Source organism: Cyprinodon variegatus, unplaced genomic scaffold (genome assembly GCF_000732505.1).
Source record: "Cyprinodon variegatus isolate N-32 unplaced genomic scaffold, C_variegatus-1.0 Scaffold7, whole genome shotgun sequence".
NCBI lineage: Eukaryota > Metazoa > Chordata > Actinopteri > Cyprinodontiformes > Cyprinodontidae > Cyprinodon > Cyprinodon variegatus.
Window position 1 is genome coordinate 2,969,650 of NW_015150460.1, and position 15,087 is coordinate 2,984,736.

The window sequence follows — 15,087 nt, forward strand, 5'->3', positions numbered from 1 at the left end:
TGTGAACCCATGATAAAAATTTGACAATGCATTGAAAAATTTCCCTTTTTAAAAGGCAAGAAGTACAGGCCCCTTTATTCAATCAGGCCTATTGGAATCCCAGCAGCCATAGAGAGCTTTAGATTTCCAGGTTGTGTATGGATTTATAAGCATTATGGTGCAACTTGTTGCTGATAATGGTAATAATTTCAAGTATGTGCAGTGAAAATAATATCCTCACATTTTTGTCTTTTTCCAATCCTACCCTCCCAGCCATTCTTTTAATCACAGCACACTACAACAGTTCACACACCAGTGATATCCTGCATTTTATTAATTCATGTTTCCATCTATTCTACTGTTTTCCTCTGATTCCAATGTCTCATTGTTTCTGTTAACTTTTCATTTAAAGAGTTCAGTAATACCTCAGCCGTATTCCCTGGCGAACACATATAACTCCATGTAAACATGGGTTAACCCCTCTTCTCTTCTTTCTCCCCCAGTCCCAACTCAAGAAATGTGAATGTATGTTCTCATATAAAAGATAAGGTAAGCTTTCATATGGATTCAGCATATGAAGCTTATTTCACTCATTGTGCATCTTTTGGTCAGCTTGTGTAATGTCGTCTCTCTCAGTTGGAAGGACAGTAGTAGCTTTTTAAAAAAAAAAAAAAGCAGAAACCAGTAAAGGATATTTATGTTTAAATGCCAGTTTTTGGCAGTGGAATCCATCTCTGGCTTCTTAAAATATAAAATTTTAAATACATTTACTGAGTTCTGCTTTGAAATTGTTTGCTTATGCTATTTCTCATGCAAGATGTACCAAAGGCAAGGTAAGTCCATTTTTTCCTCTAACCACGTCAAATAAATTTGGAACAACTGATATGAATACTCTGGCTGTTGCTGAAATATCATATGGTACCATGCAGGAGAGTTGACTAATGATTTGCTTCCAAGGAGCCAGACTTTTGTGTAATCTTTTAATTAGTAGCTAAACAGGTTTTCTTGAATCCTTTCAATGTGGTGCAGATAAATCTTGGCTGCTTTTTGTCAAATCTATTGATGAGGCATAAAAGGGCCAGTGACATGGGCGGTTCTAGATGGGGGCCCCTAAAGAACTGATCCTGGCCCCTGATATAAAGACATCATAAAAAATGTATTTCTAAAGATGATACATGCTGGATCAGATGTAGTAACTGATATATCTTTTGGACCCATTTAAGTTTTACTTTACAGTTCTTTTCTAATTATGATTCCAAAATTAAGGTGCTAGTTTCAGTCATCTACTAAATGTTATTTTTGAAACCATTCATTTAAAATAAGTCAAAAACATGTAATGTTTCGGAGTTGTGAATCTACAGTGCCCTAATATTCCAAAGAATAGCTTTATTTGATCATTTAGTAGATATTTATTTAGCTACTAATTATTTTAGTAATTTTTTCCCCATTGTAATGGATTTTATATTTTAGGTAAAGCAAAACAGAAATATTTAAACCAAAAATACACATACTTAGTTAGAACAACATCATATTTAAGATAAACTAAATTTCTCTTCATTCAGAGCTGAACCGCAAGCAGATGTTTGGTTCTGTAGCTCTCATATGCCCCTCTGAAAACACTCTGAAACTGATCCGTGCCGAGTTCGGACCGAGCTTGGATCAGTTAACCGTGCTGAGCTTGGTTCTTAGAAGCATGTTCCTCACCTCCTATCGGCGGTCCATGATAAAACAGCTCTAAAGACGGGCAATTACTGTACGCAAACAAAAATGGCGGCATCCAAAACATTCAAGAACTTATGTTTGTTTATTTTAGTTATATTTTGTTATTTGCTTATTGTAAGGCAAAGACTGTATCCTTCTCAGTCTCAGCACCATCCCAGGTCGCACCACGCTCATTTATTTATTCTTTTTTTTAGTTTTTATTGCACTAGTGGCTCATTTTTCTGACAGTATGCTAACAGGAAAGGGGGTATGAGAGAGGGGGAGAGACAAAGGACCACAGGCCAGATTCGAACCCTGGTCGGCCGCATAGAGGACCAAGGCCTTCGGAAATGGGTTGTGTGCACAAACCACTGTGCCACCTGCACGCCAATTTATTGTGAAAAAGTTGAAAAGATGTTAGTGTTGTGAACAGGTGAAGAGATCTGTGAATTGCACAGCCGGACTCGCCGCAAAACCAAAATGAGTCAGCTTACTGTAAATAGGAGATGATGCAGTCTGATCATTTGCTCGTTATTAGAGAACCCAGCCACAGATGAACCATGGCGATTATTGCTGTTGAACTAGTACTAAATTTAGCACGGTTCGTTGTGTCTGGCACAGTGCAGAACAGTTGCATTCCATTTACACTCAACAGTTATCTCAGTTACAGTGCTCAGACCGTTCTTAGCACGGTTTCAAAAGGCTAGTGTAAATGGGGTATTAATATATTTTAAATGATAAACTATTGCCCTGTTGTTTATTTCATGCTTTTCAGTGCCCTTTTGAAAATACATTGGCTCCACCCGACCCCCAGTAAATATGTTCTAGAACCGCCACTAGTGCGTGAAGTCAAGAGATGATTATCATCTGGTCGACATCAGGATTTCAGAGAGCCTGATTAAAAAACCGCTGTGAAAGATCATAAGAGTGTCTAGCTCCTTGATAGTTATATCATTTATGAATCTAGATTTTGCAGAATAATGAACAATGGTTTGTGCATGGTTGCTGAATCAAATAAGTTGCTGTAAAACAAATCCCAGCTCCATGTTTTGTCTGTTTGTCTGATTTACGAGTGCAATTGCTCAACAGCAGTGGATTGGAGTTTTACAACAATAAGAGAAATATATTGCTTAATATATTTAATGAGTTTATATTGTGCTGCTTTGCCATGTACCCATTTTTCAACAAGGTTTAACTCTGGAAATTATAATACATTTTAAGTTTAGGTTTTCAAAGCATGAAAGCAAACTTTTATAGTGTCTAGTGATGTGTCACAAACACGTACACATAATCTTTTCTGTCTTTAAATCTTTCAAGGGAGTTTTAAAACTAAATGTTTTAGATGTGTACCTGCTCCATTACAGATAAAGTAAATGATCGATGATCTCCTCAACATGTGCAGCTTCTGAACAGTTGCTTTGTTTCAGGTGGTTTGACCACGTCAACATCTTTATGTAGGAAATCTTTTGTCTGATTATCTCCTAGATTACTTGCATGTCTACCATCAATTTAAAAGTGAAACGTATGTTATGAAAACACTAACATCTCCGGGGGGCATTTTTCTGGTATTATGTGGCTTGAAAAAAACAATGGGCCTCATGCAAAAAACATTCACATGCACAAATTAGTTCCCAGATAGTTAATATGAGTGATTTAGTATAAAATGTAGCATTCACAATTTTTCCCCCAATTTCTAATCCTCTCTGAGGTTTGCACTGGAAAAAAAAAATCTAAATCTAGATAAGTCATTTTTTTCTTCTCAGTTCTTGAAATGAGAATGTAAAAGAGACATTTTGCCAATGGAACAAGACAATTTACATTTAAAATAAGAAAACACAGTTCCAAGGTCTTATTTCAAGTGCATTTTATCAAAATATCTTATTTTAAGAGTAGAAATACTCACTTCATTGGCAAATCATCTCATTTACCTACTCAAATTAACGGTAAATACACCTAATTTGAGAAATGTTTTACTTATTTCTAGATCGTTATTTCTAGTGTGAACAAATCTTACGAGTTCTCCAGACTTCCTGTAGGAGTGTTGCGCAATCAGTCAGCTGTTATCAAAATCTAGTTTTTCACTAAATTACTGCATTTTTTCTTACTTGGAGGCAATTGTTCATTTTAGTAGGCTACATCATTATATATTATATAATTCTGCAATTAGAAATGATATTTTATTCGCTGATGACAGAACTATACCTACACCTGCGGCTGGCATTTCGGTTTTTTGTTATTTCGTCAAAACAAACAGTCAGAGATCAAGATATTATTGAAATAACATCTGGAACAAAAAATGGAAGGAAAGTTCATCAAAGCTACGCCAATGGTGAGACATGCATTAATTTCACTCCATGGCAGCTTCTTGATTTTCTTATCACATAAAATGTGGAAAGTTTTGGTTTGGGTCTTTCTGAATTCGTGAAATTAGAGTTTTGCGGTCAACATTTTTATTGTTTATGTATGAGAGAGATGGAGAGTATGAGAAAGGGAAGACAGATGTGGTGTGAGATGTACAGTCCAAAAAGGAGATTTTGCTGAATTTTGTATGAGCTGATGGTGAACTCATATTAAGCATTTACATCTTATGTTGCCTCCATCAGTAGTTTTCTTTTACCGCTCTTGTAATTTATTTACGTTTGCTCTGCGTTTTACTGGTCTTTTAATGTTGCTGCTCACGCTGCAAAAACGATCTGGAAATATGTACAAATTCTTAAATTAAGTGTATTCATCCTTCTTCTGAGTAGGTAAATAAGATTAATAAGTATTTTTACTCTTAGAATAGGATGCACTTGAAATAAGACAATGTGATTATTTTTTATTTTAAATGTAAATTGTCTTGTTCCATTGACAAAGTGTCTCACTTACCTCCTCAGGTCAAGGATGAATGAATTATTTTAGGAAAAAATTACTTATTTAGATTCTAGTTTTTTGCAGTGCAGCTATCAGTCAGGAGAGCCTCGATCCGCAAACCTTTACAGTTTTTCTTTTCCGTCTTCAAAGCCATTTCGATGAATTAACACCTGTGTGTTCATTCACATACAGTAGGAGGGGCGGCAAATATGCAGATTCACATGAATCACGTTTAGGAGGATAATTTGAAGCTAATGAAGTTAGTTGGACGTTTTTTTAATCTGATACTTTGCGTTTGTAAAAGCCCGCGATAGGAGAAAAAGTAAGAGAAATTTATGACAACAACAAATGATTTTGTTTCCTTTCAGCCAATAGACAAATCGATAAATTAAATACCAGAGGAGTCTGCATGCATTCTTTCCAACACGTTTTTCAACAGATCAAAATACTGCAATCTATGTCAGCATGTCTACCAGAAGAATAAACAGCATTCTGTAGTAGACTGCTAACACAATACACTAGTAAATAATTTGCAAACCTCAGCTTGCCATGCTCCCACAATGCCTTAATAACAATTCTCAACATATTATAACTGTTGCATTATTTTTTACATAAAGGTTACGTGACTTGGAAGAGGTTTTGCCTGTTTAAAAATGTCACATTAGCCACATTTAGTTACTCCAGAACTGTTAATAATTGAGATAATCAAGTAAATGATAGAATATAAATGTTTTTGCAACACTTGGTTGATTATAGCCTCAAAATTACATTTAAAATCTACATACCAGCTGCTTCTTGAATTGTATAAAGATACAAGAACTACAGCTTAAAACATTGTATATGTGTCATGACTATTTAGTCTGTCATATCTGTACATGTTTGAATGCTTATAACTTAGTGGAGGTTAGAAATAAGTAGGTGGTTCCAATTTAATCAGCTTTAATTATTCAACACCAGTTGGTTTGCTTGATTCCAGTCCAAATTTAATCTTTGCATGGTTTTTAGCTTATGTTCTAAGCTCTACACAGAAACTGTACTTACACGATTGGTGTATAATTTGGAATGGATCATAGACATTTATAAGCACAATGCTGCTAGGTTTCTCCATAGCCAGTATTAGCAACTCCTTGTCTCTTCTTTTTGATCTACTTTAGTTCCCTATCTGCAGCAACCTAAACACTTATTTTCACCTTGGTAAATATGTGCAAATTTTGGTTAAATGAGGTCACGTTTTAGTGCAATGGCATAATAACATATAAGTGAAAAACTTACTCTTACTCTTTATTACTCTTCTGGTAATAAATTGCAGAATGTATTTTACTCTAAAGGAAGATTGAAACAGTAACAGACGTTTCACTTTTGGCACAGTCTTATGGCTCAGCTAACAAATGTTCTATAAGCTTTCGGTAGCCTAACCGTGCTCTTTTAAATGTTTCCTTATTTAAAACCAAATGCACATGAAATGTGTGTTCCTGAAAAGTTTGTATTAATTTCTTCTGACCAAAGCGGATCCAGTGATGTAGGATAGGAAAGGATGTTCCTGGCATGTTTCCCAAAATAGCTGTCTGGTATATAGATAGCAGCTGAAGGCTGTTATGTAGCCTTTCTGACTTCAAGGCGTCACTCTTTACTTCAGAAAGGGGCTTTAAAAATCCTTTGAAATCTCTTAGAAACAAGATTAAGTCTTTTCTTGTCAAAACTCTACTTAAATATTTTAATTATGCACTACACTCAGAGTGTAGACATAGGCAGGCCTGGTCGATTACTTGTAGTTGTTGCTACCTTTTCCAACTTATGTTGATCATCAGCTGTCTGCCTTACCTAAAAGGCATGTTCTCTTTCCCATTTTGAGAAATAGATTAAATTGACCCCTTTCTTAAATCAATTACATCATATTAGAATTCCCAATGCATACTTATCAGCTTATACTGGGAACTTCCAATATAAATATATATCAGTTAAGTTTGTTTTACAGAAAGTGTTAAAGCATCAATGGTAGCAAAAGTAAAGATACTTGATTTTAAAAAAACATTTTGATTTTGAGGCCTATTTAAGGTTTTTATGAAGCGAACCCTTTACCTTCACTAACCTTTTAACTCTTTTTTTTTGTCCTTTAGGCGGCTACACCTTCTACGAGCTCATGCAGCGTGGAGTACCCTTACACCTGATTGATAAATACATGAACGAGTCAAAGATTGTTGAGCAAGACAAATGAAACTGAACCCATTGCAATAAGAAGCTTTAGCTTTAAAATCAGCGACCATCAGTGACCCTCTTCTCTCACCTGTTGGGGATCAGTGCACTGATGGCAGCATGGCGGCAGGAGGGGTGAATGGATCGGTGGAGGGAGTTCTGCCCTGTGGTGTGGAATGCTGTGTGCATGTTTGAAACTTGTTGCCGTAGAAAAACAACAATTTCGTCTCCTTTTACACCCTTTTTTGTTTGAAATGTTTTATTGCCTCAGAAGCATGCTGACAGTGTTTTCAATTGAATCAAATTTTTAAAAATGCTGTGGTGAGAAAAAAATAACATCTAAGAAAGAGCAACTCCTTTCTGAGGTTTTTAAATGTGGTTTTCTTGGGTGTTGACAGTGAAAGTGTTATTTTTCTCTGGGGAGCTACATAGAAAGGAAACAGATATGTTTAAATTATTGTTAATATAAATGGAACTCAGTTCTGCTGAACATATTAAGAACCACTTGGGTAATGTTGGAAAAGGAATTTGTTTTCAATCTTTTCTCTTGAAGGTATTTTTGATTGTTTTGGGAGAAAGTGTAGAGGTTTACTCACATGCATGACACCTAAACCTTTGTGTTTATTTTGGACTGATCGAGGTTCAGTCATGTGCATGTCTTTACCTTTGTAATTATGAACCACAATAAATCTTTCAAATGTGTCTTTTTGTATACGTTTTTGTTTTCCAAAAGGGAGATAAGATTTCTTTACAGCATTTTTAGTGTTAAAACAAAAGCAAAATATCCAGATATTTATTGATATTTCAATTACATTCACTCAACTTTCTGTAATATATAGCAAACTACCTGGAAGTCACATTCCTCATCAGATTATTTGTTGAGGTATCTGGAATCGAAAGATGATTCCAGCTTCCTCTAAAGCTGCATTATTTGCAACTCAGTGAATGAAATAGTTTTGATACTATAATGAGTAAAATGTTTGACCATTTAAATTCAGCCCATTTGAATGACAATGTATTCTAAGGAAATAAAAAATAAATAAATAAGGAGGCAAAATTTGCCAAGTTAAACAGAAGTGATTTTAAGGGGAATGTTGTAATATTTAAGATTTGAATAAAAATGAATAAATAAATACAAATACTGAAAGAAATGTTGTTACGTACAAATATATACTTAGACATTTTTGCAATATTCCAATCATTATTCTTTAATCAACTTTTTAAATAATAATTTCCGTTATTTCACTTGGATACATTTTGCAAAATACATTATTTTTATAATCAGTGTTATTTGTTGTTATTTCTTTATCAGTTTAATAAAATTCATTTTTAATATACATCTTTTAAATAAAATATGAATAGCTTTAATTTCATTCTTTTTGTTTATTTTACTTTATACATCTAAACCTTTATTTTTCATTTTATTTTGAATCTTAATTTTAAGTGTGCAGATTTTTTAAATTAGTATTCTTCTATTGTGGACGGGTCTCTGCCTTCTTAATTTTTTTTTTTTTTTTACAAAGTCATGTTTTATATAGAGCACCATAAAACAGATATTTAAGTTAATAATGCTTTAGTTAGATTAATGTTATGCATTTATAAATTTTTTTAATTTTTTGTTAGAATGTAATTTATTACAGCTTTAGTCTGGGGATATATTTGCTCATTTATATTTTTCCCTCAACAGTTTTCAACAAAAAGGTTGAAATAGACCTATTAGTATATCTAAAACATGTAATAATGCATTTATTATAATCATAGTCACCAAATTCATCCAGTTGGAAATCTATTGCAATAATTACATTCTTAATTAATTTAACCAATTAAATGCACTGAGGAACCTACAGAGGAGGATTAGGGCCAATGGGAAAAAAAAAAAAGTTAGCTGATTTTTACATTTTATTTCAGTTTAATATGGGAAAAAGTCAGAATTCTGACTTTAATCGCATAATTCTGACTTTCCCCCCATATTAAACTGAAATAAAATGTAAAAATCAGTTAACTTTTTTTGGAACCCCAGGAATTCGCCTGAGAGTTGGTTTAAATTTCCCGGTTCTCTGTCATGTCATCGCTCCGCTTCCTGCAGACTTCCACCTCGATCAGAAAGCTGTCGGCGGATTTNTAATAATGCTTTAGTTAGATTAATGTTATGCATTTATAAATTTTTTTAATTTTTTGTTAGAATGTAATTTATTACAGCTTTAGTCTGGGGATATATTTGCTCATTTATATTTTTCCCTCAACAGTTTTTTTTTTTCACCAAAAAGGTTGAAATAGACCTATTAGTATGTCTAAAACATGTAATAATGCATTAATAATAATCATAGTCACCAAATTCTTCCAATTGGAAATCTATTGCATTAATTAAATGTATTACTTAATTTAACTAATTAAATACACTGAGGAACCTACGGAAGAGGATTAGGGCCCATAGGGAAAAAAAAAGTTAGCTGTTTAATTTTATTTCAGTTTAATATGAGGAAAAGTCAGAATTCTGACTTTAATCTCATAATTTAGGCTTTTTTTCCCATATTAAACTGAAGTAAAATTTTAAAAATCAGTAAACTTTTTTTGGAACCCCAGGAATTCGCCTGAGAGTTGGTTTAAATTTCCCGGTTCTCTGTCATGTCATCGCTCCGCTTCCTGCAGACTTCCACCTCGATCAGAAAGCTGTCGGCGGATTTTGGTTCCGCTGCAGAAATGGCCTCGGCTTTCCACCGAGCAACAAAAGCCAAATGATCTGCTCCCGTTTCGGAGTCGGTAGAAACAACAACTTAACCTTTTCGCAAGGCACTTTCTGTTGGAAAGCGGGGCTTTTGTTACGGTACGTAGAGGAGTGACGAGGCAGGGGACAATGCCACACTGCCTGTGGCCGGAGCCGCTGTCAGCCGCACAACTGAAGCGGCTGGAGGAGCATAAATACAGCGCCTCGGGTCGCTCCCTGTTCGAGCCTCCGTGCCAAGTCTACTGGAACTGGCTGGTCCAACAGATACCGACATGGGTCGCTCCAAACACGCTAACTATTGTTGGACTCTTAGTAAACGTCCTGACCACGGTGGTGCTGGTGTGGTTCTGTCCCACGGCAACGGAGGAGGTGAGTAAATCGAGCATAGCTGAAGTTTCCACACAGAAACGTTCCAATCACTGGTAATGACGTAGCAGAACTCCATATAAAAAAGCCCCAAAACAAAGAAGTTCTCATATTTCTATATTTTATACACACTAAAATATCAAATTGAATGCATTGTCCAAATCGGAAAAGTTCTCTTTTCAATTCGGCTACCATATAAGAAGCATTTATTTTTTCTAATTAAGAAACATTTATATTTGAATTACTTTAATAGCAGGGACAGCTAACGCAATTGCTTGTGTACTTTTGGAAATTCCCAAAATAGGCGTGTGATTTTTATATAGACTGTAAACCGAATTAGAGATAATCTCAAGCTTCTATTGTTTTCTTATTATTAGGCTTATATAACGTCATTTCGGGCAGCGCCAGGGTGTTTTAACTGGTTTCGAGCCGACGCTGGAACTGGGCTGATTTGCGGAATAGATTAATGGTCGCACGTACTTGGAGAGTTGACAGAAATTTGACGTGTTGTCTTTCCGCCCCCATGTGATGCAGTGTTAGTACAAAACAGTATTTTACACCATAATCAGGACACCATAAAAAAAACACTGTTAGTTTAGCATTACTGCTATGTAAACACGGTGCAGATCCAAATAAAATGGAGAAATAAGCAGTTTTCAGCTCTGAGCTGAGCGCACAGCTGACCTATCACCTAGATGAATGTGTGCATGGGTTCATTTAGCCATAGATACGATATATAACTGTGTGGTTTAGCAGATAAACCACCTTTGACCGGTCTAAGCATGAGAAATAACTGATGAATCAAAGTCCATGCAGCAGGCTGATAGGGTCAGATACAGTGTAAAGCTCTGCTTTGCAGAAAGTAAAGTACCCCTTTAACATTTCTTATGTAAACATTTATGCTTTACTTGTACATATTAAAAAATAAATAAAAAAGGTGCACTGTTTATTATATTTTCTGTGTGAAAATGAAATATGACAAAGTTTTAATGTGATATCCCTAAATAAATCCATTTTCGGACACGCTTTATCTCAAGCGGGGTTGCGAGGGGTGCAAACAACCATTCACACACACAGTCAGACCTAAGGAGAATTTAGAGAAGCCAATTAACCTAACGGTCATGTTTTTTTTTTTTTGGACTGTGGGAGGAAGCTGGAGTACCCAGAGAGAACCCACGCATGCTCAGGGAGAACATGGAAACTCCATGCAGAAAGATCTTGGGCAGGGAATCGAACCCTGAACCTTCTTGCTGCAAGGCAGCAGTGCTACCCACCCCAAGTAAAATCAGTTATAATTTTCTAATATAAGAAACATTAAACTTCTCCTAGAAGGCTGTCCAGTCCATCCTCTGAATTTGGAAAGCTGGGGAGGATCAGCACAACTGTTAAGGCCAATTTATGCTTCTGAAGCATAGCCTCTGCAACCGTCAAATCTGTCTCACTGACTACACGCCGGACGGTCGCAAACTCGTTTAGACCTCAAGCGGAAGTGCGCAGACAAAAAGCAGCTGTGATTGGTCCTTGGTTTGCCTTTTGGGCTGTCTGAGTGGTTGTCCTTCTCAATTCGGTGTCGGGGCGTGCCATTTTTAAAAACCGAGGAGTAATAACAACAATGGATAACCACGACGAAATGTTAATCGAGGAGGTTTCGGAAGTACAACCACTTGTACGATGCTTCCGACATGGTGTTTTGGAAAATAAACACCCCTGCCGGCGCCGCCGAAGAAGTTCTCGTGGCCATCCGCCGAAGTTCTCGCAAGTTCTCCAATAGGCTCCCCTTAGCGCTTTGTTGGGAAACTGCTGTGTATCCCTACAAATTAGCATACCAGCAAAACTGGTTCGCGACCAGACGCAATTGACATTTGATGTGTGCGGTTGCAGAAGTATAATCCGCCTTTTAATCTACCAATTCATCTTCCTCTAGGTAAAGTGGGATCAAGAACATTAATCCCAATCCATGCCGCTATATGTTAACCCATTGCAAAAAGAAACCATGCTGGGATTCAAAACCTACTAACAAATATCAGCGTATGTTATCAACATGCAAATTAACCTACTGTTAAATTAGAATGCTGGCAGACCTTTTCATGCTGTTGCACCTGACTGGTTGACAGCAACATGGCATCAATAATAAAGCCGTCAAAAAAGGTTAAAGATCCCCCAGAAGTGAGGTTACGCAACTCTGAAGGATGTTGTTAGTTTTCAGGAGCATGTCCAAACTAGGGAGACCAAAGGAGACACAAGCATCAAGTGTACAAATATCTTACATGAAATGTAAGATTATATTATATTCATGCTAAAAACTGTTAAGAACAAGGCTGCACGCTACGAAACCGATCTTTTACACAGACATACCGATGTCCTTGAACTTGACTTATGCTGAACGGTTTGCCTCAGGAAAGTACAGGAAGTGCATTAATAGTAAAGCAGTTTTACTCCACCTTAGTGGAGGAAAATTCCAAGCAGTTTTTCATATGTTTAAGTGCTTGATTTTTATCGGTTCTTTCTGTTTCTATCTCCACACTGTCTCCATCATATTTTGAAAAAAAAAAACAAACAAACAAAAAAAAGCTGATTTTGCAGCTTTGACCTAAAACTCCAGGGTTAGTTTCACTTCCAAAGTGCTTTGGCTAAAAAGCTTAAATAATAAAAAAAAAAAACCACAGAAATGTTGTTTTGAAATTTTATACTTTTTTTTTTCAATACAAGCATTGCTTGATTTTTTTAACAGCCTAAAAAATATTTTTAATTGACGATGATGATTTGAATTGATGATCATCTGAAATGAAAAAAAAGAGGGAAGGAGAAATGTGTTCTGTAATATTTAATTATTATTGCCATATTGAAATGACTTCAAACTGAGTTTGTTAAACCTGTTAGATTTTCTAGAGACCTGGAACTGGTTCTACCACCTCCACTAAGGTGGACAAACTCCAACTGGGAGGTTCTTTTACCTCATATTTTTCAAATCAGTTAGCTTTATTTCTCATATTTCCTATTACTTAAATCACTTTGATTTAAATCTCTGTAAACACCTCTGTTTGCCTGACTGAAATTTCATGGCACACCTGCTTTTATACAAAGGCTGTAAAAGAGGGGAGGAAAAACCTTCACCTTTAGGTGTAACAGAGCAACACATTCCTGAACACAATACGAGTCGAACTAAAAGACTCTGTCAGCCATATTAGACCCTCCAACTATGCTCCAGTTCAAGGTCATGATCATGTTTGAAACGCCTTGGGACAAGGTTACAACAGAGACCGTTTATTCATTTCACTGCTGTTATCTATTTTCTCAGCACTGTATGGTTTTAGTAGACCTGCAATAAATAATATGTCATTTATATGTCATTAATTATCCTGAAGTAAATGTTAATTGATGTATATTTATTTGCTCTTATTATATCATCATATCAGACTTACCCAGTTAAAGTCTGTGTTTAGATGATCGGTCAGAAGTGGACTTGCTTTGCAGGTCAAACAATTAGATGTTAGAGCCTGTTTAACTAAAGAGATGCCCGTCATTATTTTATTAATTAAGGTATAGCTTTTCATCTATTTATTAAATCGTGACTCTATTTAAAGCAACTTTTTTATTTAGGTAATCTGATCGGCCTTCAAATAAAATGCATTTTGGTTTTGTGTTTTAAAGAAAACATAAATATTTATACACCAATGAAATAAATGAATAAAGATGTGTACTTAACGTTATTATAATTCACTTTTTTAAACGTTTATATCCAGAATATGTTAGCTAACAGCAAAAAGGAACCAAAGTTTCTTGTTTGGGTGAGAAAAGAGCCGATCGTAATTCCTGAAGTGTTCCCAGTTTAATAAGTTGTGGTGATTATTGAAATAACATCATCTTCCTCCTGCTCTGTGACCTCAGGCTCCATCATGGGCCTTCATCCTGTCTGCTGTGGGCCTCTTCATTTATCAGTCTCTGGATGCCATTGATGGGAAACAGGCCAGGAGGACAAACAGCAGCTCTCCTCTGGGGGAACTGTTCGACCACGGCTGCGACGCTGTCTCTACAGGTGCTTAAGTCAAACTGACCGATTTTACACTTTTTGTTGAAGTATAATAAGCAGAGAAACAGAACATATTCAATTAAATATTTATCTTTGTGTTTTTATCCTTTCAGTCTTTGTTGCAGTGGGAACTTGCATTTCATGTGGAATAGGAAGATACGCAAACTGGATGTTCTTCTGTGGTTTCATTGGGATGTTCATGTTCTTCTGTGCCCACTGGCAGACCTATGTGTCCGGAACCCTCCGTTTCGGGCTGTAAGTCACACATTCACTGCTACACGTATAACACTGTACCACAGAGTCAAGTTTGAGGTGGATCTTACTGAAGTTCATGCATACATTTAAAATTCTGCAATATAACTCATTAAAGGTATAGTGGAGGATTTTTTCCAGGTGGATCATCAAAATAAGTGGTCCTCCTAATTGTCAATCATTTGGTGATATGTTTATGTAAGGCCGTCCTACGTGCTCGTCCCCATTTTCACTTACCTGTGGTGAGTCTGACATAATCCCAACCCCAAATCGGTCCCTGAGCACTAGCCCTCAGTTTGTGCGTTCCCATGGAGGGTCCACCTCATTAAGCGTCATCCCAAACCCCATACTGGGTAGGGCGAGTTGACCGTTCAGCCCTTAAATAATGAGTCTGCATCAGTGGAAGCTCGCTAGAATTGAGCAGCAGGTGTAACAGCGGCCCGGTGGCGAAGGAAACACGTTCTGCCAAATGTAAATTCTGCTGATTTGCTGCATCTTCGACACACTGACAGAAAATCCCAAGTTAGCTAATGAAAAAAAACAAAAACGTAATTAACTCCAAAATGACCTTTTTTATTTGACGGTATACATTTGTTTTAAGAAAGAGGTAACTGTTTAATGTTATGTTAACCTGCGCCACAGAGCTACAGCTTCTTATTTATACTCCCCCACCTTCAATCAAGATGCCTTCCACAGCTGCAAGTGTGACTTCACTGGGAGTGACACTTGACAGTTAAGGGTTAGTAGTTAGGGACTAGGGGTGGAAATCACATCCATCATGGCGATTCGATTCAGTATCGATTTCCTGACCCAACGATTCGATCATTTTCGATACTCAAGAATACACCACGATACAATTCGATTCATTGTGTTTTTGTTTTTTTGTTTTTACACACCTTACAGGCTAGACAATGTTTCAAATTTGAAATAGATCAATGAAAGCTGTAATATCGTTATGCTTTTTTTTTTTTTTTTTTGAGAAACTACA

At 36.2% G+C, this 15,087-nt stretch overlaps 2 protein-coding genes across 14 annotated transcripts in view; both read left to right on the top strand.

The window, feature by feature from the left end:
* Positions 1–7,428, top strand: part of mybpc1 (myosin binding protein C, slow type) — a 44,796-nt gene extending 37,368 nt beyond the window's left edge. For 11 of the 13 annotated variants that reach the window (XM_015375962.1, XM_015375979.1, XM_015375971.1 and 8 more), the window contains one exon: positions 6,651–6,780. In XM_015375962.1, the coding sequence (XP_015231448.1) occupies positions 6,651–6,748 (98 nt within the window). In that variant the 3' untranslated portion in view covers positions 6,749–6,780. Of the gene's footprint in view, positions 1–482; positions 529–6,650 lie in introns of all 13 variants that reach the window. The other 2 variants (XM_015375990.1, XM_015376052.1) reach the window with 2 other exon arrangements.
* A 1,942-nt stretch (positions 7,429–9,370) lies between these two features.
* Positions 9,371–15,087, top strand: part of LOC107085961 (cholinephosphotransferase 1) — a 12,889-nt gene continuing 7,172 nt past the window's right edge. Inside the window, exons 1-3 of the mRNA XM_015376662.1 lie at positions 9,371–9,820; positions 13,706–13,853; positions 13,961–14,102. Of these exons, the coding sequence (XP_015232148.1) occupies positions 9,581–9,820; positions 13,706–13,853; positions 13,961–14,102 (530 nt within the window). The 5' untranslated portion in view covers positions 9,371–9,580. The remainder of the gene's footprint in view (positions 9,821–13,705; positions 13,854–13,960; positions 14,103–15,087) is intronic.